Source organism: Saccoglossus kowalevskii, chromosome 2 (genome assembly GCF_978046115.1).
Source record: "Saccoglossus kowalevskii chromosome 2, keSacKowa6.1, whole genome shotgun sequence".
Lineage (NCBI taxonomy): Eukaryota > Metazoa > Hemichordata > Enteropneusta > Harrimaniidae > Saccoglossus > Saccoglossus kowalevskii.
The window spans coordinates 4,537,029-4,564,198 of record NC_140642.1 but is presented as its reverse complement, the minus strand read 5'-3'; the positions used below and the strand labels follow the sequence as shown (position 1 = coordinate 4,564,198).

The 27,170-nt window shown below is 33.9% G+C and overlaps 1 protein-coding gene across 6 annotated transcripts in view; it reads right to left on the bottom strand.

Annotated features, from left to right (window-relative positions):
* The window catches only part of LOC100376487 (synaptosomal-associated protein 25-like), a 67,287-nt gene that overhangs the window by 9,607 nt on the left and 30,510 nt on the right, over positions 1–27,170 (bottom strand). For 3 of the 6 annotated variants that reach the window (XM_085508053.1, XM_085508063.1, XM_085508050.1), the window contains exons 3-6: positions 16,609–16,650; positions 7,947–7,995; positions 6,189–6,306; positions 4,803–4,943 (exon numbers count right to left, since the gene is read on the bottom strand). In XM_085508053.1, the coding sequence (XP_085364179.1) occupies positions 4,803–4,943; positions 6,189–6,306; positions 7,947–7,995; positions 16,609–16,650 (350 nt within the window). Of the gene's footprint in view, positions 1–4,802; positions 4,944–6,188; positions 6,307–7,688; positions 7,738–7,946; positions 7,996–16,608; positions 16,651–20,031; positions 20,572–27,170 lie in introns of those variants that run through there. The other 3 variants (XM_078013005.2, XM_085508059.1, XM_085508072.1) reach the window with 3 other exon arrangements.

Sequence of the window (27,170 nt, the reverse complement as noted above, 5' to 3'; positions counted from 1 at the left end):
ATTGCTCATGTTGTTTATATTACAGTGTTACTGCCTGTTACTAATTACTGCCCTCCCACACATCCGGCACCGGTAACTATTCAGTCGGATGGATGTACGATTGTTTTCAAAATTATATACCTAGAGATCTGATTGGACCGTTTTGACACATGCAACATTTAAAACATGTATAAACAACAATCGATGAACAAAGCGTGAATTAGGGAATGATACCAATGATACTGTCAACAAGCAGACAGTGTATTGTAAAGTATGCAGAGCAATATATAAATAAAATTTTCTTACTTGAATGATTGAATGAAATGGAGTGAAATGATTGAAAATTAACAAGCCATGCATGGCACAGTCCCCGTTAGTTATCAAATTTAAGATATATAGTTTTGTTTATAGTAATATAGCTGGAATATAACCCTGTCAGGAATATGATTTTTTAACATTAAAATGATTGACATTTGTATCTGATCGTCAAACAAGTACTTGTCCATATTGAGAGATATTGCTCTGGAACAGCATTCAAAATCAGCCATTTTGAATACATGTATATATATAACATGATGTATAACGAATATATAAAATTTAAATATAATAAGTCAAACCATTTAAGAGATATGGCTCTTGAAGCCCAATCATGAAACAAAATGGCCGCCAGTCAGCCATTTTGAATCAAATCTGAAAAATATAATGACGAACATCAGGATCCCGTAATGTCTACGTATGTACCAAGTTTGAATGAAATCCATCCATAAATGCTTGATATTTGATGATTTTTTAGCACAAAAATGACCACCATTCGGCCATTTTGAATAGGATAGTCAAACCAGTATATCTGTTTATCTATGACATGATGTATAATGAATATTTAAAATTTGAAAATATTATCAGTCAAAACAAGTCGGAGATATGATAATTGATAATATCAATATCATCTCATATATATCTCATATAAGCTATACAAGCCAATTAACTGAATATCCAGTTCATTGTAGAATTCCAAAACAAGTCTGAGATATGGGTCTAGAAGCCCATTCATTAAAACAAAATGGCCACCAGACAGCCATTTTGAATCCGATCTGAAAAATAAATGATGTGCATCAGGAACCTGCAATGTCTAATATATGTACCAAGTTTGAATGAAATCTATCCATAAATGCCAGAAATGCTTGATATTTGATGATTTTTTAGCACAAAAATGACCACTATTCGGCCATTTTGAATAGGAAAGTCAAACCAATATATCTGTTTATCTATGACATGATGTATAATGAATATTTGAAATTTGAACATAATCAGACAAAACAAGTCAGAGATATGGCACGAGAACCACATTCATTAATACAAAATGGCCGCCAGTCGGCAATTTTGAATCTTATCTGAAAAACAAAATTATTTGCATCAAGGTTCCATAATGTCTAATGTATATACCAAGTTTATACAAAATCCATCTGTAAACAGTCGAGAAATGGTTGATTTTTAGGATTTTTTAGCACAAAAACGGCCGCCATTCGGCCATCTTGAATCAGATCGTGAAACAAATTGACGTGCAAATGTATAATATCATGTATGATGTATGTGTGAAGTTTGATTGTGATTGGTCCTGGCATTTCTAAAATACAGGTCCGGACACACGCACGCACGGACGCACGGACACACGGAGGTCAAAACACAAGTCACCGTTTTTGGACCGCATCCAAACGGGGACTAATAAAATATTGAAAATATAAACAGGGCTGGTGAATTTTTAGCAAGTTTTTAAAGATACCTGCCCTGTTGTCTGGTAAAACATTTTGACAAATTTCAAACAATGATATTATTAATCTTTTTGTTCCCCTTTATAATTTTAATCCTGAAGAAAATTTGCTGTGAGATTGGGCTAAAAAAGCTCAAGTCACAGACAGTCAGCAACACAATAGTTGTATTTTCACACAGATGCTTATTACAGCGCATTAAGAAACTACCGGTACTTGTCTAAGCTACATATGATTCGCCCAGACTTAAAATGTAAATCTCCCTGGTTATTGTACAGAGAAGAAATTGTCAATTTGTATATTTTTAGTAAGTTTGGTTGCCCTTTAGTCCATACTAAATGTATGTCCAACCACAGTCCCTCTATCACGTGATAGAGGGACTGTGGACCAGCCAATGCATAAACTCAACTGGGTCTAGCCGATAAGCTAACATACATGAATGGTTTCAGTTTTTTGTAAAAGTCATCAATCAGTTCACATATAAACCAAGACCATCAAGGATATACAAATTCAGTGGATATGGGTTTGTTTGCTTGAGATAAGTTGTGTTATTGAAATTCGATGATTATCGACGATGTTTATCCCATTATTAGTGTGAAGCGGCATTTGGTATGGGAAGAAAACATGTATCAATTGACAGTCACAGGAAAAAGAATTGAATATCACAGAAATGCACTGCTCTATAATTAAGTGAAAAAATACGGCTTGATTTGCTTGTATAACACATACTAAATGGTGATGCGCCAAAGATTGCGATGCTGCAACAATCAATTTCAATACCATAAAAACAGTAATTTTCATCCATGCATTGTCAAATTCTATATATGACCGATTGATAAGCACTGAATTCAGGAAATTATTTCCACATATCATCACTAAATTCACACCGAGCAATGTGCAGGCACATGTAATTGTCACTGATTCAAGAAGCAGAGTTCTCCAAGCACCAAACGATGAGCTTGATTCAGGGATAAGTCTTCATGTATCATCACTGATTGCACACTGAATGTAGCTTCAGTAAATCATCACTGATTCAGTGAGTGGAGGAAGAGCCTCTAAATATCACATCAAAATTGTTTTTTCACTGCTTCTTGCAGAGATAATGGCTGACTTTCACTTTTCAACCATGGGCATGGAATTTCAAAGATCAAATGATATTAATATAATAAAATAAAATGATTGAATTACTGAAGAAGAAATGTACTCCAGGTTCAAGCTGTCTAGTGAACAGAGGCTATTATGAGATATATTGATTATTTCTGGCATATATTCGATTCATCATTTATTGTACTGATGATTGGACAAACGAATCACTATGCGAAGGTTAAGCCATGTCAGTTGAGTGAACAATGGGAGCTCGTCACAGGATGCAGGTAAAGTTTTTGGTTGACAGATTGAGCATAAAACATTCCTTTTTTTTTGCAATATTTTTACTGATCAGAGTGTTACTATATGCCAGGCACACCACATAATGCAAACCAGGACAAAATGAAGAAGCAAGACAAAACTTTGTATGGTCATGGACATGATCAAAGCCATAATTCTGCAAAGCCTTAGAAGGAAATCATGTTTACATGCATTAGTATCATTCACGTTGGAGATCTCGGGATGTGCCGAAACATGTGTGTGAACAGTTGGTTCTGATGGATGCTCAGAATGAAACTCGCCACATGCCGAGATTTGCTGTCTGAACATTTGACACAAACTGAAATCACGCCCTCAATGGTGATTTTAAGAGAACATATACTGATTCAAACACAAAGAATTGAAAATTTCAGCACGTGCTCGGATCCCTTAACATGTGAACAGAGCAATTAAGTAAATGTATCAAAGTCGACTCTGATCTCAATCTACCGGGGTACTAACAATTGATATGTAAATACACAGTACATACATGTGTTTATCTATCTATTAAAAACTCACCTCATGTTTTGTATGCGTTTATACATGTATTGAAATTAAAACAGTTTTCAATCACTCAATACACAAATAAATTATTTTTGATTAGAAATTGTTGATGTAAAAGATTCAAACAGAAGAAGCAAAAATGTCATTGATTTTTTAATGGTGACATGGTATCCAAAGCAATGGTGCCCAAAAGAAATCACCTCTTGATTTGATCATTTTGAATTGTGAAATTACTGCTGCACCATTTTTCAATCAAAGTGGTTTGCAGTAGGTCCTTTTTGTGGAGTAGCTCCCTTTTGTGAACCAAAAATTAAAATGCAGATTCAATACATTTGTCAATATAATTCAGGATATTTGATTTTATCATATGCACTATAGGTTACAGCTGTTTGTCAAAAAATTCTGCACTGTATCAAGTCATTTTTGTGATGGAAAACGCTATCATTTGACATGATAATTCATTAAGCATTTGCAGAAAAATTAAAATGTTTATGTAAAACCTAAGATTTCATTTATATATTCTATCCTTTCATATTGTGAGCATTTCAAAAATTTAAATTATTCATCAGCTTAAACATACATTTTAATCAGCTGCCACATCTATGCATACATACATGTAGCATTATTCCCCGCTGCATCGCGCATGGTCAGTACAAGTCACATTTTCCACTGCTTTGATTACCTATATCACATACTAGTTGTGACTTGGTTTCCCTTTTAATTTGCTGTGACTATGTTTGCTTCTCCGGAAGATGGAGTTACTATTCAATAAAGGAAAGCTAAAGATAACCATTATACAAGAAACCAGTAGAATTATATTAAATCTATAAGGGAATGAGTCATGTGAATGTAGAAGGTCAGCCTAAGTAATAGAACATATTTATGTCTGTTTTAGAAACATACGACTTGATGATCAGATGACTACTAATAAAATGCAGACTCTTCCAACAATTCCTCATGGTCAATCAAAACAGAATTGACACTTTTTTGGCCAGTACAAGCCTCTTTCATCAATACATTTCACAAGCAAGTAAACATAAATTCATTGTTTTCGCAGTAAAGGTGAAATCTCAAACATACAACTGCAGTAGCATAAATGATTGCAATTTTAAAATTGTACACATTTTTAATAATATTATTGCAACAAACCTTGTAATATAGCTTGAGTTTCCCATCATTGCATTTCGTTCATCTGATACCCTTGCTGTTGGTTGACTCGACACCACTTTACCATCTTCAGAAGATTTCCATGTCTTTTTATAGTCATCTCCCTTTTCAAAGTTACCAAAACTGCAAGAAATTAATATATTAGAGAGCAGGTGATTTAGGTTTTTAAATTCCAATTTATTCTGTACGAGCCATTATCACACATCTGAATCAATTATTTAGTGACTGCGGAAATGCAATTCTTTTCGATACACATCTGACTGTAATGCTCAAAAAAGGAAATGAAAATCAACCACTTGAACACTGTGAATGAAAATATTATCCCGATCCAATCAATCAAAAAACAAGATGAAAATGGAAAACATACAACCCATTAAGGGACAATCACAAATCCACTTAGAAGCTCAAAAATCACAATTCTTTTATTTATTGCGGGATGTAGGGATGGTTGCTGTTTGGACAAAATGTCCATTTCAATTACCAAACTTAAAATCAAGCTTGATCTCAGTGTGAAGACAAATACACCATCATCTCATTCAAGAACACTAAGGGCTGCATACATGTAGTAGCATTTTAGTCATCAAATGTAGCCCGAGGCTTCTGTAGTTCTGTTAAGAACATCAATTGAGAATAATCAAGAGTTGCAAATACAATGTTCAATTTTGAACTTTGTAAGTTTAGTTTCAAGGAATGGAAAATGTACATAAGCAAACTTCAGTTTGTTTCGCTTATGTGACAAATTGAGACTATCCCTAAAGAGCCTAGAAACAAGATTTTATGCTACTTCGAATAATAGGACAAAGTATTTACTTTGAAAATGCTTCATCATGGAGACGCAATTGACAAAATGATATATTGCTTTTATATTCTGTCCAATCCATTAGCTATTTCCCAGCAAATCTGTTGCTATTAGTATAGCTATATGGTAGCCTTCAGCCATTATTCGCCTGCCTGAGACAAACAGACAATGTGGCTGCCAAACTAATCTACAGCTGAGTATAATGCACAAGTCACATCCAATCTTTTGCATTGTCTAGCTTAATGTGCTCATCCTCAGTTCTAAACCTATTTGTGTCTAACTCTACATGTTTTAAACATAAATACAGGATTCAATTATTTATTATTAATAACAACAATCAGTCTAATATATATAATGTCTAACAAGGTACATGTATTTGTTAAATTCAACACAAATATAAACATTAAATTTGATTTAAAATGTCACTGCTCCAAATAAATGCCATTTAATTTAATGCCATCCCTCACATTACTCAGCTGTCAGAAACATGACATACAACTAGCATGTAATATGATATTAATCACAATTATTAATATTTAAACACTATAATAGTAACATGTGACACTCACTTTTTACATGGGCAAACACAGATGCCACAGCACTTTTCAAGACCAGTCAAGTTTTTTTCAGCCTCTCTCATGTCTGTGTTGATCTGATCCATACCCTCCTCAATACGATCAAGTTGTTCTAAATTAAAGATGAAAAAGAAAAACAGCCACAAAAACAAAATCAAATTATCGAACAGATAATGAAAACATCCTAGCTACATGTACATTATGACGACTTTGGGTACTGTTTATATTTTACAGGTGATGGGGGAATTTTAATTAATACATACAATTACTTTTTATTAGCATTTATTTCACAAAATCACTATGACAAACAAATGTAACCATCACACACAAGTACTAATTTGAAGACTAAAAACTATATTTACTATTTAAAATACTAGTTTAAAGACTATTTTTACTTGACTAAAAAACATGGTTCATCAACTTTTATACTAACAGTACCATTAACAATACACAATTATGTTATGATTTTTTTCATATTTTATTGTAATGCACAATAATTATCAATAATGATAACTACTAATCTGTTATCTGTTAACACCAACTATAAACAGAAGAGGACAGGTTTCATCATTATTGTCCTACTCAGTTATAATAATTGAATGCAGTGCTTTGTTTTGTGCTAGCATGACAAGATGTAGGATTACCCAGAATAGAAGTGTTTTCATCTATCAGATACATTATCAAGTACATGCAATGTTGTGTATAACATATATGTTGGATTTTATCTTGATATAATTAGCAGTGTAAATACTTAATAAAATGTGGAGTAAAGTGACGAGTGTTAGGATATCAAAGATGAACTATGGATATATATATGAGGAATTGTTGGTTATACTGACATCAACAAATTGTATTATAGCACACTTAGATGCATATAGCACACTCATATTTAGTACTTCAAAATATTGAGAAAAGAATATTCTTTAAAATGAACATGCTGATGTAAAGTGTCATTGTGTCAGCCTCAATTTGAAAATTCAGTGAACCGTGAACGAGCCATCAGAGGATTCAACTGAAAACGTTTGTCATTCTTTCAAATTAGATTCCAATTAAGGAATGTAAAGATGCGTAAAATCTGACAGTATTCAGTGTAACTGATGAAAACATGCAAATACATGCTAACATACAATCCATGATGACATGCAAAACATGGCACTATTTTATCAAAACAAGAGCTACAGTGTATTTCTCAGTTTGCAAATCAGAACAAGAAAAATCTTCAAATTCATCACAGAAGAATTAGAATCTACTTATAAGGTTTAAATGTTAGTAGGAATGCACGTAGACTCAAAACAAGCTCAAACCACTTTTAGTAAGGGGAAACAAATAATGGTCACTCATAATGGGTTTTACAAGTTAATTACATTGATCTAGACTAGATGGAGTACGTATACAATATTTTCTATTACAACATGGAAGAGGGAAAAACACATTTCTCATCACTGGGAGACTTTTTATTATGTACACTTAGTGAAAAATACACTAATCTGTCACCTCCTTGTTCATCCAACATTACTAGAGTGTTGATGCCTGCCTCCTTGCTCTGGTCGATGGAAAATCAATGCAGCAAAACGCAGAAAGAAGATCAAAAGAAGAAGAGAAACACAAGAGAAATTTTAGGAAAATATTTCAAGTATTAGCAAGTATTTACTGCACCAAACTTAATCTGAATTTTCAGTTGGACTGTGAAGCTTGAATTCAGATAGTTTGGGCAGTAAATAGTTTTTTTTTATTGTTCATCCTTTGTCTTACCTCCTTGCTCATCCAACATAACTATAGTCTTGATTCCAAGATCCTGACTCTGAATTGTAAAAAAAATTACGATAACAAAAACAACAGCACATGGGTGGGAAAGATAGAGGATATAAAAGCTGGGATTATAATAAAAGCAAAAACCATACTGATACATGACGATATCAGATGACATTTATTACGATTTATTTGTAGAGATTAAAGCATGGTTTTCATGGCAACCCACCCACCTATGTCTGAAAAGTGATGAATTTTATGATCAAAAGAATAGAATTCATGACACCCCCAGCTGCTTCAAACCTCATCAGCCAGGAGTTGCTAAAGCAAACTACAGCACAGTCTATGCAAGTGCACTGAAGTGTTCAGTAGATGAGACTATTCATATCTAAAATGGCAGTGTGCAGAATTCATTCTACATGCACTCCACCTGTTAAATCTACATTGATACAATGTATCCAATTATAGCTTGCTTTAAATTCCTATAAAACAAATGACAGTATCAAATGCCAAGCATTCAGAATCCTGGAACATGTACACAATTACGTACTTGTGTTGGAATTAAGTGCTTTAATTTAATAGCTGATTCATATTATTATATTGTTAACCCTTGTAACACCTGGAATTATGTATGTTAATCATTGTTGCCACAGGTGTGGTGATCAGACACAGTCCTTTAGATGAACTAGAAAAGGAGCTTGGGACTAGATAGATATAACACTAATATGTTGAATCACATACCAAATGGTGTGTGGCAACACTCGATGGATTATATTTTTTAAGTGCCCATCAGTATTGGTAATGGTGTGGGCTGATCAATCTATGTTTATATCAATATAGCTGGTTATATCAATACATTGATGTGCTTAATATAGACTATGTTACAGTAAGGTCTGTGCACAACTTAACATCTACCTGGCTTTAAATAATTAAACTGGCTTAGCTTTCTTTCAAAACATTCACATAATTATCTAAATTGTATTGAGTAATCTGCTTATATAGGTCTCATATTATAGTCAGTAACATAAGTAAACACTACAAAGAATAAGTTGAAATTATTAATTATGAGTTATGCTACGCATTTGTGTTATGAGTCAGGATTCAGCCATTGGAATAAAGCCAATTTTAAATATTGAGAGATCAACATGTGGTTCATGAGGTAGATATAATTAAACATCACCTGCTATAAGCCTCCACAGGTAGCCAATATGAATAGGGGATAAAATGGCACCAGCGGGCTATGTATTGAGTGGTGTACAGAAAATATTCCACCATGAATAATTCTTTTGAGTTGTATCTTTCAAAATTGAACACAGCACAATACATTACATAGATATGGATATAAAAAGTCAGTGCAAAATAAAAGCACTTACCAAATAAAAAATTTATCCATTAATTAATATTTTACAAAATAAATTTATTGAAGGAAATTAAGTAAATAATGTAATACAAGAATTGGAAATTAAAACATTTGGTGCAAAAAGATCTACTTATGTGTATATTAATGGCCTCAGACTATACATCTTCTTGTGCCCTAATAATGTAGAGAAACCTGCACTAATCCTAAAAATAGCTTACATTGCAACTATCAAGTGAATGGAAAAAGATAAAAGGGATAAGAAAAGATAATAAATATGCTTAGTAACAATCTAATAGCATCATATATGAATGAACAAAATATCTGTAAACCCCCCCCCCCCCCAATCTGATTAAAATCTGATGTAGTGTACAGGCTTTAATTATTTTGGCTAGAAACTTATTTTAATTTTATTTTTTATTATATTTGTTATTAATGCCCTTTTTTTTATTACTTTACTTATTTACTTATTTTTTTTATTCTGCCCTACCTATGTATGTAATGAAGAATTAAAAAAAAAAAAACACGAAATCAAAATCAAAGTAAAATAATAATAAAACAAGTCATTGTCAATGACACGTCCCCATTCCGTTCATATTTGAGTGACATATACATTCAAAGCAGATCATGACCGAAATCTCAGACCACTTTCAGTGGTCTGATCCGAAATGCACCTGCATATGTACAACACATTGTATGATGTGTGTGAAGTGTGGTCTTGATCTGTCCAGGCATGTCCGAGATATGGATCAAAAACTAAATTCTTTAAAACAAAATGGCTGCCAGTCGGTTATTTTGAACTTGATCTGAAGAAAAATTTGTGTGCATCAAGCTTATATTATGTTTAATATATGCACTAAATCTGAACAAAATCCATCCATGCATAACTGAGATCTGGTTCCGGAATTGTGAAAATACGTGATTTTGATGCATTTTCGGCCTTAAAATGGCCATCATTCAGTTATTGTTAAGCGGATCATGAAACAAATGCACACATCTATTTGTGGCATGATGTACCTTGTGTGTGTGAAGTTTGAACTCGATCAATCCAGGCATGTCTTGGATACGGATCCAGAACTGAATTCTTTAAAACAAAATGGCCACCAGTCGGCCATTTCAAACCCGATCCCCCCCCCAAAAAATGACGTTCATCAAGGTCCTATTATGTTTAATGTATGTACCAAATTTGAACAAAATCCGTCCATGCATAACTGAGATCCGGGTCCGGAATTGTGAAAATGTGCGATTTTGATGCATTTTCAGCCTTAAAATGGCCGCTATTCGGCTATCGTTAATCGGATCATGAAAAAAATGCATAAGCATATGTCCCATATAATGTGTGATGTATGAGTGAAGTTTGAACTTAATCGGTCCATGCATGTGCGAGATACAGGTGATCACGGACGCATAGACGCACGGACGCACACAGGGCAAACCATAAGTCCCCGTTTTCGGACTACGTCCAAACGGAGACTAATAAAAAGGCATTAATAACAAAAGTAATAAAATATAAAATTAAAATAAGTTTATGGCCAAAATAATTAAAGCCTGTACACTACATCAGATTTTAATCAGATTGAACCCCCCCCCCCCCCCCCAAAAAAAATACACAGTAAATTATGTTATATACATGTAGTTCTTTTATTAAGGGTTGGCAAAATTACACCAATCTCTGTACAGCAGACTATTTGTATTATTATTATACACATATAATACATTTCAAAAGTAAAATGGCTATTCATTGGCCACTGTGAACCAGATCTGTGAAACAAAATACATGTAAAAATAATTTTCTATGCACATACCAAGTTTGACTTAAATCTGAGGTCCTGTTTCACAAATGACCTTTTAACCTCCTAGTTCCTAATTTGGCAACATATTCAATGAATAAGCGAAACTATTACAGCAATTTTAAAAATTCTGTTCAGATAATAAACCTGAAGAGCTTAATACAATGTTAAAATGATTTTATCAGTTCAATGTTTTTTTTTTTAATATTTATAGACATAATTGATTATAAATGTCATTACTGGATTGATATAAAGTGTTAAGGTTCAACTATTGACAAGTATGAAACATTCACCCAGAATCAATTTCTATTTTTTCTTTTTTTTTCTTCAAATATGTGAAATAAATCTGTACATAGGAAATAATTGATAGCATCGCATAGCACCTGCACCATAGGATGAATGTAATTATTACAAATTTGTTCAATGATGAGATTATTCAACCTTATTGTACAGCCATCATTTGTAAAATCTTATCAATTGTTTAATTCAGTTTAATCAAGGTAAGAAAAATATAGCCAAAAAGTGAAACAAATTTGCTAATACTGTTGCTAGTTGAAATAACTCACATATAGTGTTTGAGTAAAAGGTATCATAAATTAACTCAAATTTCATTATATATACATGTATGTAGTAGCTTCAACCACTTCCCCATACTATTTTACAAGGAAATGTTAATAGTTATAAATTAAGTAATAGCCGCCATTTTGTCCAGTATCATTCTTATAGTAATAATTTCCTTCATATCTTCAAATTATACACATTGTGGTTGAAAGGATACATTTACTTTACTTCTCTCAAAAATATAGTTCTGTGCCACACAACTGAATAAATATACCGTTGTCTAAAAAATGTCATAGTATCAGTCATGGACTAGTTGTGTGACTTTTTTACCAATTCTTTTGAGAATTATGAGTAGGTTTCAAAACAAATTTTTATCACAAAATGACTGACAGAAAGCTATCCTGAAACTTGATAAAACTATTTGACACTACATTTGTAACCAGACATATTTCTTTGAAAATTTCTAAAACCTAATGTATAAATATTAAGGTATGACATTTCATAAAGATCAGATCATGAAAACAAAAGGTGCATATAGAATCTACATGTACAAGTCTGTATGCTCAAAATGTGAATAAAATGTCATCATAAATTTCAAAAAGATTTATTATTACAGCTAGTGAGCCATCTTCCCTGATCTAATGTTTAAGCTATGCATGAGAAAAATGTACTCTAGAGAGTTGAGAACTACCGAGAGAAAGTTATATGCTCAATTTATCAGAAATATTATACGCAAGTTCTCTTGCCGACAATTTACAGTGCTCCATGTTCAGTTCAGATTTAGTGGTCACATTTTTTCTTTTGTCTCCTGTTCAACGATCGCTCGTCGGGAAAGAATGAGCCTATCGTCTTCTTTCAAGATATCTTTTTCATATAAACCAAGCTAAATGAGCTGAAATTGGTTGGCAAATTCATTGTTGGAGTCTATGGATTCTGTGTTTATCGTTTGAGTGCATGTTGCTACATGTATTTATAGATTTTGTTGTATGTGGTGAAAATTAAAGGAAGCGAACATTATACAGTGACATGAATAAACAATTGACACTATGCCAGGAATGTGATAATCATACGTGATGTGAGTGCGAACAATAAGATATGCAAATACCATAACAATTAATGCGATGCGAATGTAAATATGCTGCGAAGCAGAGGTGATGTGAACACGAAAAGTGCTACTGTTATTACTGATACTGGCACAGATTTAAAACATACATAGTTGACTGAGTACTAATAACAAATTCTAGGTCATGTCCACAGAGCAATAACAGACATTTCCTGGATCATGAAATATATAATGTAAATTTATATAGTGTATATTATATAGTTAATGAATAGCCATTTCCAGCAAGTCTCATAAGTATTGGGGCAGCCAATTTGCAAACTTGCTAGCAAATTGGCTAACTGCTTGGGTTTTGACTTGAACAGTTAACCATGTAACCAGTGTAACCATGTTTGTACAGTTAATCGTTTATTTATATTCCACTACATAAAATTGTATGTTCCCTACTATAATATAGATTTGGCACCAGCGAGATTCGAAAACCAACTGTTCAGTCAAAACCTAAACAGTTAGCCCATTCGCTAGCGAGTTTGCAAATCGGCTGCCCCAATACTTGTGAGGCTTGCTGTAATATTTTGAACATGTTATTTATTTAAAATTAAATGTAATATTAAAGAAGGATGTTATGGCAGGGAATGTGACAAACAAATGTTTTTAAAAGCAAACTAATTGAGACATATTGAAATGCAGCAACACTATCGCTTTCGAAACAAAAAACATTAAGTAGAAGTGTTCACAATAATCAGTCATGGGTTATCATTCTGACATTATTTGACAAAAAACCTATAAAAATGGTTTAGAGTTGTAGCTAAGTGCTTTTCAATGAAGAAATATATTACTGGCAGTTAGGCATTATTAAGAGCTAGACATATTGTCAAAAAGAAACAAATCAATAAATTATACTAATCACTAGTTGTATTATTTCCTGTGTATTGAACTTATTTAGTCAGCCAACTACAAATTAATACTTAGTGTAGAGCAGCAACTACATGCTAGGTATCACAATAAGCCACCTGCTTGAAAAGTGGACTATTTTTAGCAACACTGTACAAGCACAAAATTTCCTTATTAAATTTGAATGAGCTAATTTTTTTATGTCGTAGTCAAAGAGTGGACAACTTATAACACATGGAAGACCAATATATTTGAATTGTGTTATACTTCCACACTCCACAATACCATATAAAAAATAATAATTCACAAAAACACAAATCTATATGCATCATTAGTTGAGTATTGATTAGTCATATCAATCATCATTTAGACTATTTGTATATTTGTTGGATGGAATTGGTCTGTTGTAGTGACATGCTTAGATGAATGAATTCCTTGTAATGTACAACCACAAGGAGCCCAGAATCCAGACCGGGTCATGAATCAGTTAGATTTTGATTGGTGCATGACAAATTGTAAGTAAACCATAACTCCAGCCCAACTGTGCCTGTAAAACTATACACATCGTTTATATAATAAATGCTAACTTTTCTTGATCTATTCTATAAACTGGTATTTTTTAATTAAATTTTAATTTTCTTTCATATATTTTTTCCAGTTTAAAAAAAGTGCAATCACTAGAGCCTTCATCCCTTGTCCATTTTCATATAGTAGATACCAGCCAATACCATGCCAACCCCATTCAGTCTATACAGTTATTATACCTGGGCTCCCTATTGTTGAAACTAAGAAGCACAACACAGGCACATACTACAGTCTATTAGAATTACATCTTCAACAGAGGCACACGCACATTAAGACAACAGTCTATTAGAAGCACATCTTCAACAGAGGCACACACACATTAAGACAACAGTCTATTAGAAGCACATCTTCAACAGAGGCACACACACATTAAGACAACAGTCTATTAGAAGCACATCTTCAACAGAGGCACACGCACATTAAGACAACAGTCTATTAGAAGCACATCTTCAACAGAGGCACACACACATTAAGACAACAGTCTATTAGAAGCACATCTTCAACAGAGGCACACGCACATTAAGACAACTGTCTATTAGAAGCACATCTTCAACAGAGGCACACACACATTAAGACAACAGTCTATTAGAAGCACATCTTCAACAGAGGCACACGCACATTAAGACAACTGTCTATTAGAAGCACATCTTCAACAGAGGCACACGCACATTAAGACAACAGTCTATTAGAAGCACATCTTCAACAGAGGCACACGCACATTAAGACAACTGTCTATTAGAAGCACATCTTCAACAGAGGCACATACACATTAAGCCAACAGTCTATTAGAAGCACATCTTCAACAGAGGCACACACACATTAAGACAACAGTCTATTAGAAGCACATCTTCAACACAGGCACATACACATTAAGCCAACAGTCTATTAGAAGCACATCTTCAACAGAGGCACACACACATTAAGACAACAGTCTATTAGAAGCACATCTTCAACACAGGCACATACACATTAAGCCAACAGTCTATTAGAAGCACATCTTCAACAGAGGCACATACACACTAAGCCAACTGTCTATTAGAAGCACATCTTCAACAGAGACACATACACATTAAGACAACTGTCTATTAGAAGCACATCTTCAACAGAGGCACACGCACATTAAGACAACAGTCTATTAGAAGCACATCTTCAACAGAGGCACACGCACATTAAGACAACAGTCTATTAGAAGCACATCTTCAACAGAGGCACACGCACATTAAGACAACTGTCTATTAGAAGCACATCTTCAACAGAGGCACACGCACATTAAGACAACAGTCTATTAGAAGCACATCTTCAACAGAGGCACACGCACATTAAGACAACTGTCTATTAGAAGCACATCTTCAACAGAGGCACATACACATTAAGCCAACTGTCTATTAGAAGCACATCTTCAACAGAGGCACATACACATTAAGACAACAGTCTATTAGAATTACAACTTCAACAGAGGCACACACACATTAAGCCAACTGTCTATTAGAAGCACATCTTCAACAGAGGCACACACACATTAAGACAACAGTCTATGAGAAGTACATCTTCAACAGAGTGCAGGTGTGCCCTCCCTGCCAAGTTTGACCAATATTGGCAAATATTGTTCAGATTTTTTACTCCAAGATTTGTAAAACAAACATTTGGCGCAAATATATTCAAGAATAATTTTTTTTTCAGAATGTGACCAGCCTGCCAAGTTTTAACAAAATCAGCTCAGCCAAAAAATCAGAGAAAAGTTAAAAAGTCATTCCTGAATGTTACCCTAACTTCATGGTCAAATTTCTTGGCAATAAAAAAAGATATAAAAAAAACAAATACACTCAAGCTGAATGGAATGAGATACGTCTGAGGTTTTTACTACAAGGTTTGTAGGAGAAGATAGATTTGGCATGATTTTACACCTAACTAGAGTCAAGGTACAAATATGCTACAATGATGCAACTTTGATGCGATGCAAAGTTGTTGACAATGCAACGTTGATGGGAAATTACCCCACTGTACATCGGGGAGATGAATACAACTCTAAATTAAAGCACTATGGATAGGATTAGTCCAATCACATTAATGGTGCAGTGCCTTGAACAATGTGGATGTACATCTTAGGAGATCTAATGTCATAGACATAGTCTAAATAAAACGGTCAATCAAACATAATCTAGAATGATGTTACTAACACACAGGTTATTCTACACAAACATTTTATGCATTCTAATTTAACTCCCATGAACAACTCAAGTGTTATAGCATTAACAAACACCTAATCTTCATTTCTGAGAAAAAACGTGCTAAGCATATGGATTTAACATTGCAGAGACAGGATTGAAAACAAAGCCATCAAAATATTGTTGGATTAGGGAAAAGGGTACACAGCACAACATGCAAACAATGTAAAAAAGACACGGCATTATTACAAACCTCTTCTGCCATCTGCAGCATACGCCGTGTACTCTCCAAGGACTGAAACAAAAAATATAAATGTTTTATTTTCAAATTTAAAAAAAATACAAATTCAAGAATAGGATAGAATAGATCGGATGTCATACGCATAGTTTCAATAGAATAGAATAGAATAGAATAGAATAGAATAGAATAGAATAGAATAGATAGAATAGAATAGAATAGAATAGAATAGAATAGAATAGAATAATTTCAATAATTAAGTTGACAGAAAAACTGAATAACACCTTTCATGGAGTTTGATACTTCTAAACGTAATCTTTCTTACTGTTATCACAAATATCCAAACTCTCCTGTGGCTATACTATAATTCACATGGCAACAGAAAATATCACAAAGAGTCCAGTTTGAAAAAAGAATGCATCATTATATTCTTACAACATGACTTCAAAACAATATTAAAGATAGGTGCTGTTAAATAGTAAATATTCTCAAGAGTGTGAAAGTGAATGAAAATATATTTATGAGTATTTAGTTTGCAAAAAAGAAACAATATTTTCAGCCCCCCCCCCAAGAGGATTTTCATATAAGCGTTGAATGTATTGTATATTCATTGGTGTTTTACAGTAATTAAATCGTCAGATAACCTTTTCTCTCTCTTATTGCAAATGATTTGTTATGTCTGATGCCATGCATGAAACTTTCTGTGAAGCAGCTTTTTGCGGATTAATTTCAACATTAATGGATATAAATTGCAATAAAATTTCTCACATGTGAGGTAATTGAATGTTTCTCCCCAGGGATGTTGATTCATATTAACATGTAGATATTTTCCATCATGACTCGTCCAACAAAATAACAGATAAACATCATTTTTCTCCCTCCATAATGAATTAAGGAAACAGGAGATAATGAAATATTATTCTAGGAGGTATGTTGTTTTTGTAGTGTCACAGAAAGTCTCCAAGTAATTGAATAGTAACAAGGACTATAAACATGACATATTCAATGTTTGTTCCAAATCAGTAGTCATTACATTTAAAATATAAACCACAAAAATACTTTTTTGTACTTGTAGCAACAAATTTTGTAGAGACATTTGTTTGAAATTATTACTTCAGTTTGAATGATCCTTTGGCACCAAAAGTAATGAGATTATCCATTAAAAATAATTATTTTATTCCTGGTCACTGTTAGCTATTGTATTTTCTTGTAAACATTATAGCACATTGCCAAACCAAATCTTGCATTTAGTGTCAGTGGAATGATAACCCACAGGAAAGGTTATACAAGGTGGAATTGAAGAACATGGAAAAGATAATTGCGGAAACACAATGCTACTTCAAACAGATTTACATAATACCTATCCATGCTGTAAATGTAGAATTCTAAAGGCACCAAGTACTGTTTGATTAGAGATTGCCCATGGAAAGTACATTTATAGTAAATCAATGGCAGTGTTCACAGCAGATCTTTTGTATTCTGCTTTATAAATTTTATTTCAAGAACAATTCAGCACTGGATCTAAATACAAAGGATTATAAGAAAATGATGTATTTAATCCATGCTGTGTATTCATCTAAACTCTAAATGAAAAAAAAATACATTTTTATATTCCAGATTGAAAGCTTGTACATGTTATACATGTATTACTATTATTTACATTTATGGAAACTACACATACATATCAGTATGTAGTTTATCAAATATAAATTTGTCATTTGTCTTTGGCTTAATAACTACAAACATAAAAGAAACACTTCTCACAACAAAAAATCCAAAATACTGTACTGATCAATTTGCAGCTAGAAATCAGGCACATACCAGAATATGACATTTAACTATATATTAACTATATTTATTTCACATATTTTTCATAGGAAAAAAACATCAATTAAGTTGCATTTATGACCATGTGTTGCGACATTTATTTAAAAAAACAAGGAATGCAACAACATATACACCTGTGACAAATGACAATTAATTAATACCACATAATTCCCTATATAGGTGCCACATTTTTATCAATGTCCTTGTCAAACACATTTGTGCTACTCACAATACAGGGATAATAAGACTGTGAAAGGATGCTCCAGTTGTGAAAAACGAAGATAATTGAAATGTCTCAATAGAATAAACTGAAGTTATGATTAATATCACAGTCTATGAGACTGAAATATTTAAATGGGCGTTAATGTTAGTGTTCAAGATTCTGTGTTTATGTGTTTTTGAAAGATTAATAGTGTAATATAAAATTTTTATAGTAATAATGATTATCGCTATTTAGATAATATCTAGCAAAATCAACAAGAAATAATGTGTACAAGGACTACATGCAGACTTTTAGTTTCAGCAAATCAGACTGATTACTGGAGATCATCAAAAGAGTTTTATTGAAGATATTAGTAGAGCTAAGCTGGTTATTAACTAGCCTGTTAAAACTGGCCTCCTTAGTAGAGGTTTAGTCGACTTTCCTCATACAATTGGCATGCAGGTGAGACAATGGAAGGCATCTGATAGCAGGAAACACCCACACAATGGCCTCAATTAGCACTAGCACTATTCCTATGAGGCTTACAATGCCAAAAGAAAGTATTAACATGCTATTTAAACAGTACTAATAGGCAATACAGATGTGTTTCATAGCTGACATCAAATACGCAAAATTTATCCAATTAAATTAATCCCACTTTTCTTAATGAGACAACGTAAGCCTAGAGTTAAGTTTTCAATGAAGTTTGATGTGGTGTATTCATGGACACATCTAATTTTAGCATTGAGTCAGAATTAATAAATTTTGACAAACAAGGATGAATATTTTGCACTATCTGAACTCAAGAGATTTTAAATTTTGATTTACTGCTCAGTTTGACATTCTATTTCACTACAAACTAAGTGGAATAATAAAAGTGTACAGGGCAGATAATTCTTAATTACTAATGATTTTGAAAATAAAAACTCTTTCGTTTCATCTCCTGGGGGGTAACAAAAGAAGACAAGATGTTAAGATATACTGACATTTTGTCATGTTTTTTGAATATCTACATATTTAAAAAACACTGTAAAGTGAAGGAGATATGTCAAAGGGATTTGTAATACATCAGTATACTGTGATGAAAGAGATCAGTAATGACGCATCTATACCAATGATATCCAGCCTGCAGCATGACATGAATATGTGATGCTTATTTTTCAAAAGAAAACATGATAAAAGTTCAATTTCATATATATCTTACAATTTCCTGCCTCAGTCATCAAATAAAAGTGGTGATCAATCTTTTCTATACAAGACAATCATCAATCAAATGATAACGATTGGAGATTTGGAGAAACTTAAAAATGACATCACGTCACAGATACTGTAGATGTTTCAGTGCTGCAAAGAGTAAAAAATAACTATTTATACAAAATCACACTTTCACACAATAATGCATTTTTTACCTCGAGAATTTTGATGTCCCCCACTCCCATAGGAGGTTCCTGCTCTTGAGTTTGCTCAGCATTTGCAGGATTCCCATTTTCAACTGGAGCAGCCGGCATGGTTGTAGTTTCAATATATAATACTATTTACAGATACAAAATAACACCATACAAAAATATGGTATCTCCTCTATAGCAAAATGTAATAAGTTCACATGTAAACAGGAATAAAGGTAGTTTCCATGGCTTGCCGTGTCCTCTTTCACCAACTATTACTCTTCAATTCAGCCCTCGTCCTCATAAGTATGATAAAAGTAGCACACATCCACCCATAAGCTATCATCTGTGAACAGCTCAATAAAATGCAAATCTAGCTGATATGCTGGCTCAGGCACTCCCTGCTTGTATATAGGTTAAAGCTCACTTGATATTTGTCTTAACAGTGAAACTACAACAAGAGGATCATACTGTTGTAACTAGTACACAGCATGTGTTCATTTCCTTAAATCTGCCCAGTACTGTGATCGACTCCAACACCTGCTGTAGATTCTGTGGGTATCCTGCCAATGTTGAATCCCTTAGGATATATCAATACCAAAATAGATCAGCAATATACAGCAGAATTCAATGCTGGAAAACGTGGATGGTCTGCAATCCGTACGCTATTTGCACTGCGGAAACATTCCCATTAATGTTGATATGCCAGAGTAGTAAATTTCAGACTATGGCAGATATGGCATTCTAATTAGAATAAAGTAGGCATAATAGATGAGATCATGCAAATAGCTTTGAATCCAACAAGGAACAACAAACGATAATGACCACAAGATAGCAGTAGAGGAGAATCCTGCCACGACAAGTCTCAGTCCCACAGCAAATAAAAAATTATGAACATGAGAGCTGTTTCCATTGGTGATAACACATAGTAAACCATCAATACTAACAACGCAGCTAGTTTGAACACCCAATGCATCAGGAGCTGAATACAATATCAGCCATACTGCACGCGACAGAAGAATACATTAACATCTTGGGGGAGAGAACACACACGAGTAATGTTGACAGAACACACAATGCAATTTCATATTAACACACACTGATTAAGTGAGAGGAACAATATGCATAGAATACCAATATTACTTTTTATAACCATGGAAACATCAATAAAGCCATTGTATTGGCTAGTTTTTATTCATTTATGTCAGCTTGTAGTACAATAGCTTCAGGAAGAATGTCTGAAGCAGGAAATGTACACAAACCATTATGGTTTTATTAGCATAATATAAATTATGTTAATCATCTAAATTATGCTAAATAAGAATACTGAATATTCATGTCATATGAAATATATCTAGCTATATCTATTGTTAATAATAGAAAACCTTGTATATTAACATTTTAGGTTGATGACAGGTTCCTCTTTAAAATAAGAAAGGCAAATTATTGTTGAGTATTCACCAACCCTGATGTTGGATAAAAAAATAATGATTAAATGTCAATAAATGAATCTAAAATGAATCACATACGAAAAATTATATTTATAGTTTGTGAGAAATTTACAAATTAAAATCTTACATTAAATTCATGATTGTGATTAGCATACATAAAACAGAAGAATTACAATTGGTTTCATAACCAACTACACATGTACAGGTTCATTCTGCTTATAGAAGCAAAACCTGACAGAAAGGTAATTGCAGACATGACATGCTTGTAATGTATTGTGGTCATTACCAGACATGGTATGACATGCTCGTAATGTATTGGACCATTACCAGACATGGCATGATATGCTCGTAATGTATTGTGGTCATTACCAGACATGGCACAACATGCTCGTAATGTATTGGATCATTGCCAGACATGGCATGACATGCTTGTAATGTATTGTGGTCATTACCAGACATGGCACAACATGCTCGTAATGTATTGGATCATTGCCAGACATGGCATGATATGTTGTAATGTATTGTGGTCATTACCAGACATGGCATGATATGCTCGTAATGTATTGTGGTCATTACCAGACATGGCACAACATGCTCGTAATGTATTGGATCATTGCCAGACATGGCATGATATGCTTGTAATGTATTGTGGTCATTACCAGACATGGCATGACATGCTCGTAATGTATTGGATCATTGCCAGACATGGCATGATATGGTTGTAATGTATTGTGGTCATTACCAGACATGGCATGACGTGCTCGTAATGTATTGGATCATTGCCAGACATGGCATGATATGCTTGTAATGTATTGTGGTCATTACCAGACATGGCATGACATGCTCGTAATGTATTGGATCATTACCAGACATGGCATGATATGCTCGTAATGTATTGGATCATTGCCAAACATGGCATGATATGCTTGTAATGTATTGGATCATTACCAGACATGGCATGATATGCTTGTAATGTATTGGATCATTGCCAGACATGGCATGATATGCTCGTAATGTATTGGATCATTACCAGACATGGCATGATATGCTCGTAATGTATTGGATCATTACCAGACATGGCATGATATGCTCGTAATGTATTGGATCATTACCAGACATGGCATGATATGCTCGTAATGTATTGGATCATTACCAGACATGGCATGACATGCTCGTAATGTATTGGATCATTGCCAGACATGGCATGATATGCTTGCAATGTATTGTGGTCATTACCAGACATGGCATGACATGCTCGTAATGTATTGGATCATTGCCAGACATGGCATGATATGCTTGTAATGTATTGTGGTCATTACCAGACATGGCATGACATGCTCGTAATGTATTGGATCATTGCCAGACATGGCATGATATGCTTGTAATGTATTGTGGTCATTACCAGACATGGCATGACATGCTCGTAATGTATTGGATCATTACCAGACATGGCATGATATGCTTGTAATGTATTGGATCATTGCCAGACATGGTATGATATGCTCGTAATGTATTGGATCATTACCAGACATGGCATGATATGCTCGTAATGTATTGGATCATTGCCAGACATGGCATGATGTGCTCGTAATGTATTGGATCATTGCCAGACATGGCATGATATGCTCGTAATGTATTGGATCATTGCCAGACATGGCATGCTAGTAATGTATTGTGGTCATTTGATCATTATTTGACATGGAAAGCTTGTATTGTATTGTGGTCATTGGATCATTACCAGACATGGCATAACATGCTCCTAATTTATTGTGGTCATTGGATCATTACCAGACTTGGCATGCTCGTAATGTATTGTACGCATTGGATCATTATTTGACATGGAATGCTTGTATTGTATTGTGGTCATTGGATCATTACCAGACATGGCATAACATGCTCCTAATTTATTGTGGTCATTGGATCATTACCAGACATGGCATGCTCGTAATGTATTGTACGCATTGGATCATTATTTGACATGGAATGCTTGTAATGTACTGTGGTCATTGGATCATTGCCAGACATGGCATAACATGCTCCTAATTTATTGTGGTCATTGGATCATTACCAGACATGACATGCTCGTAATGTATTGTACGCATTGAATCATTGTTTGACATGGAATGCTTCTAATTTATTGTGGTCATTGGATCATTACCAGACATGGCATGCTTGTAATGTATTGTGGTCATTGGATCATTACCAGACATGGCATGCTAGTAATGTACTGTGGTCATTAGATCATTACCAGACATGGCATAACATGCTCCTAATTTATTGTGGTCACTGGATCATTACCTGACATGGCATGCTAGTAATGTACTATGGTCATTGGATCATTACCAGACATGGCATAACATGTTCCTAATTTATTGTGGTCATTGGATCATTACCAGACATGGCATGCTCGTAATGTATTGTACGCATTGGATCATTACCTGACATGGCATGCTCGTAATGTATTGTACGCATTGGATCATTACCTGACATGGCATGCTCGTAATGTATTGTGATCATTAGATCATTACCAGACATGGCATGCTAGTAATGTATTGTGGTCATTGGATCATTACCAGACATGGCATGCTAGTAATGTATTGTGGTCATTAGATCATTACCAGACATGGCATGCTAGTAATGTATTGTGGTCATTAGATCACTACCAGACATGGCATGCTAGTAATGTATTGTGGTCATTTGATCATTACCAGACATGGCATGCTAGTAATGTATTGTGGTCATTAGATCATTACCAGACATGGCATGCTCGTAATGTATTGTGGTCATTAGATCATTACCAGACATGGCATGCTTGTAATGTATTGTGGTCATTGGATCATTACCTGACATGGCATGCTAGTAATGTATTGTGGTCATTGGATCATTACCAGACATGGCATAACGTGCTCCTAATTTATTGTGTTCATTGGATCATTACCAGACATGGCATAACGTGCTCCTAATTTATTGTGTTCATTGGATCATTACCAGACATGGCATAACATGCTCATAATTTATTGTGGTCATTAGATCATTACCAGACATGGCATGCTAGTAATGTATTGTGGTCATTGGATCATTACCAGACATGGCATAACATGCTCATAATTTATTGTGGTCATTAGATCATTACCAGACATGGCATGCTAGTAATGTATTGTGGTCATTGGATCATTACCAGACATGGCATAACATGCTCATAATTTATTGTGGTCATTGAATCATTACCTGACATGGCATGCTAGTAATGTATTGTGGTCATTGGATCATTACCAGACATGGCATAACATGCTCATAATTTATTGTGGTCATTAGATCATTACCAGACATGGCATGCTAGTAATGTATTGTGGTCATTGGATCATTACCAGACATGGCATAACATGCTCATAATTTATTGTGGTCATTGGATCATTACCAGACATGGCATGCTAGTAATGTATTGTGGTCATTGGATCATTACCAGACATGGCATGCTAGTAATGTATTGTGGTCATTGGATCATTACCAGACATGGCATGCTAGTAATGTATTGTGGTCATTAGATCATTACCAGACATGGCATGCTAGTAATGTATTGTGGTCATTAGATCATTACCAGACATGGCATGCTAGTAATGTATTGTGGTCATTAGATCATTACCAGACATGGCATGCTAGTAATGTATTGTGGTCATTAGATCATTACCAGACATGGAATGCCAGTAATGTATTGTGGTCATTGGATCATTACCAGACATGGCATGCTGGTTATTACATGTTGTGTTGAGTTGTGTTTTATTAGGAATCTCGGCAAGTAGGGCTATCATTCTCATGTCACATGTCATGAGGGAGAGAGTTTGCATCACATATAGGTTTATGCGTAAATGCGACTCCATTGGATTATTCTCAGACATGACGCACTGGTTATACAAACTAACCCCTTGGTTGATATTTTTCCCACCAAAATTTTGATCCCTCATTTTGCATATTTTTAGATATTTTGCTAAAAATTCTTTGTTTTGGAGCAAATTGTCGGGACTACAGGTAGGTTTATTTTTTCATCAAACGCTTAAAGTCATTGGATTACCAGACACTGTGCTCATTTGGCCAATTATGAGTCAGCAATAAATGTATGGCATGTAAAAACAATTGAACCCAGTTGAAAAATCAACACTGGTGGAATTTTTATTAATACATTTTAACCTTAAAAAGCAATTTGGATAATTGGCTCAATTTTTACATTTCAGCAGATAAAAATAAACAATGATTAGAAAGATAACGTCAGCCTTAAAATTATAATCCATATACATTAATTCTCCGCAATTCATGGCAATTAAAAGAACAAATACTTCACATGATAGTCCCAAGACCCAATACAGTTACATGAATTATCTCAGAGTGCAACTTGAGTATCAAAACATCAATAGTGGCATTTCTTTGTACACATACACATACGTGAACAAACTTTCATTAGTTTTGGGGTAAAACAAGTTTTTTATCTAGACAATTTTCATATTGTAAATTAGAAGTTTAAAAACAATAATAAGTACAGGTTATTTGCGGCTAATATACCAAAGGAAACACGTGATATTTGGTATATAGGTAGCTAAAATTGCCGTTAATTAATAGATTGATTGAAATTGTGAAGGGTATCAATGCATCCATCTGGTGGGCCATCTAGGCAATCATGGTCGCTATGAATATTGAGCCCTGTTTGTATACAGTAACATGGATAAAGGTACATGTATATGATTAGGATTTAAGATAATTGGCAAAATTATTTCATTCACATTACACTATGAATATAAGTACAGATCTTAGACACAAACAGTTGCCAAGATCTTGTTATTTTTGCTCCTCAAATAGAGTTCCATACTCTCCAATCATAAGCCTGCTGTTCCGAATGCCATGGTTACATAAATCAAAGGAGTAGTGGACATACATCAACTTTTCATTTCGCTTTTATTTTCATCACTATCTATAAACCTTATATTGTATAGTGAGTATATTTAAATAAATATTTTTTAATTCAACACTTAGTCATTGTAAGCCTGCGATTCATGCAAGGAGTCATCAATATATATCTGGTCACAGAGCAACACATTGGCAATCTTTTATCTGTAGTATCACAGATTGACAAACAGTACAGTTGGAGAAACAAATCCTGTTGCCAAGATGGGGTTGGAAGAATTAAAAACGATGATGTCCACAAATTCAAAATTAAAGCGCAAAAAAACCTTTGATGGCTGTCTGGAATTATCGGTACATTACAAAAGCCTTCAAATTCACCATATTTCAAACAGTTATTATCAAAATATATTTTGTAGTTGGCAAACAAGCCATAATTTTGGCTTCCTACATGTAGAAGATTGTCGGTCAGTGACATTATGGTCTTAAATTGTGTGCAAGGACCAATCAAATTGGTGATAAATTGTGTGCAAGGACCAATCAAATTGGTGATAAAATGTGCGATATCGAAAGCATCACATGGCATGATAAAGGTGATAAAGTCTATGCATTTATGTATGCATTTATTTTTATTATATGCATACATGTACATTAAGTATTTGCTCTATTACTGAAGAGCATTTCTTATAGAAGCAGACATAAAAAAAATTCCTTTTATTGTATGCTGGAATAATAAAGTTCCACCAGATACAACTGTATCATTCACATAAGCGCATATGCTACTGATATCAAGAGTAAACATGGCATTACCATTAGACATAT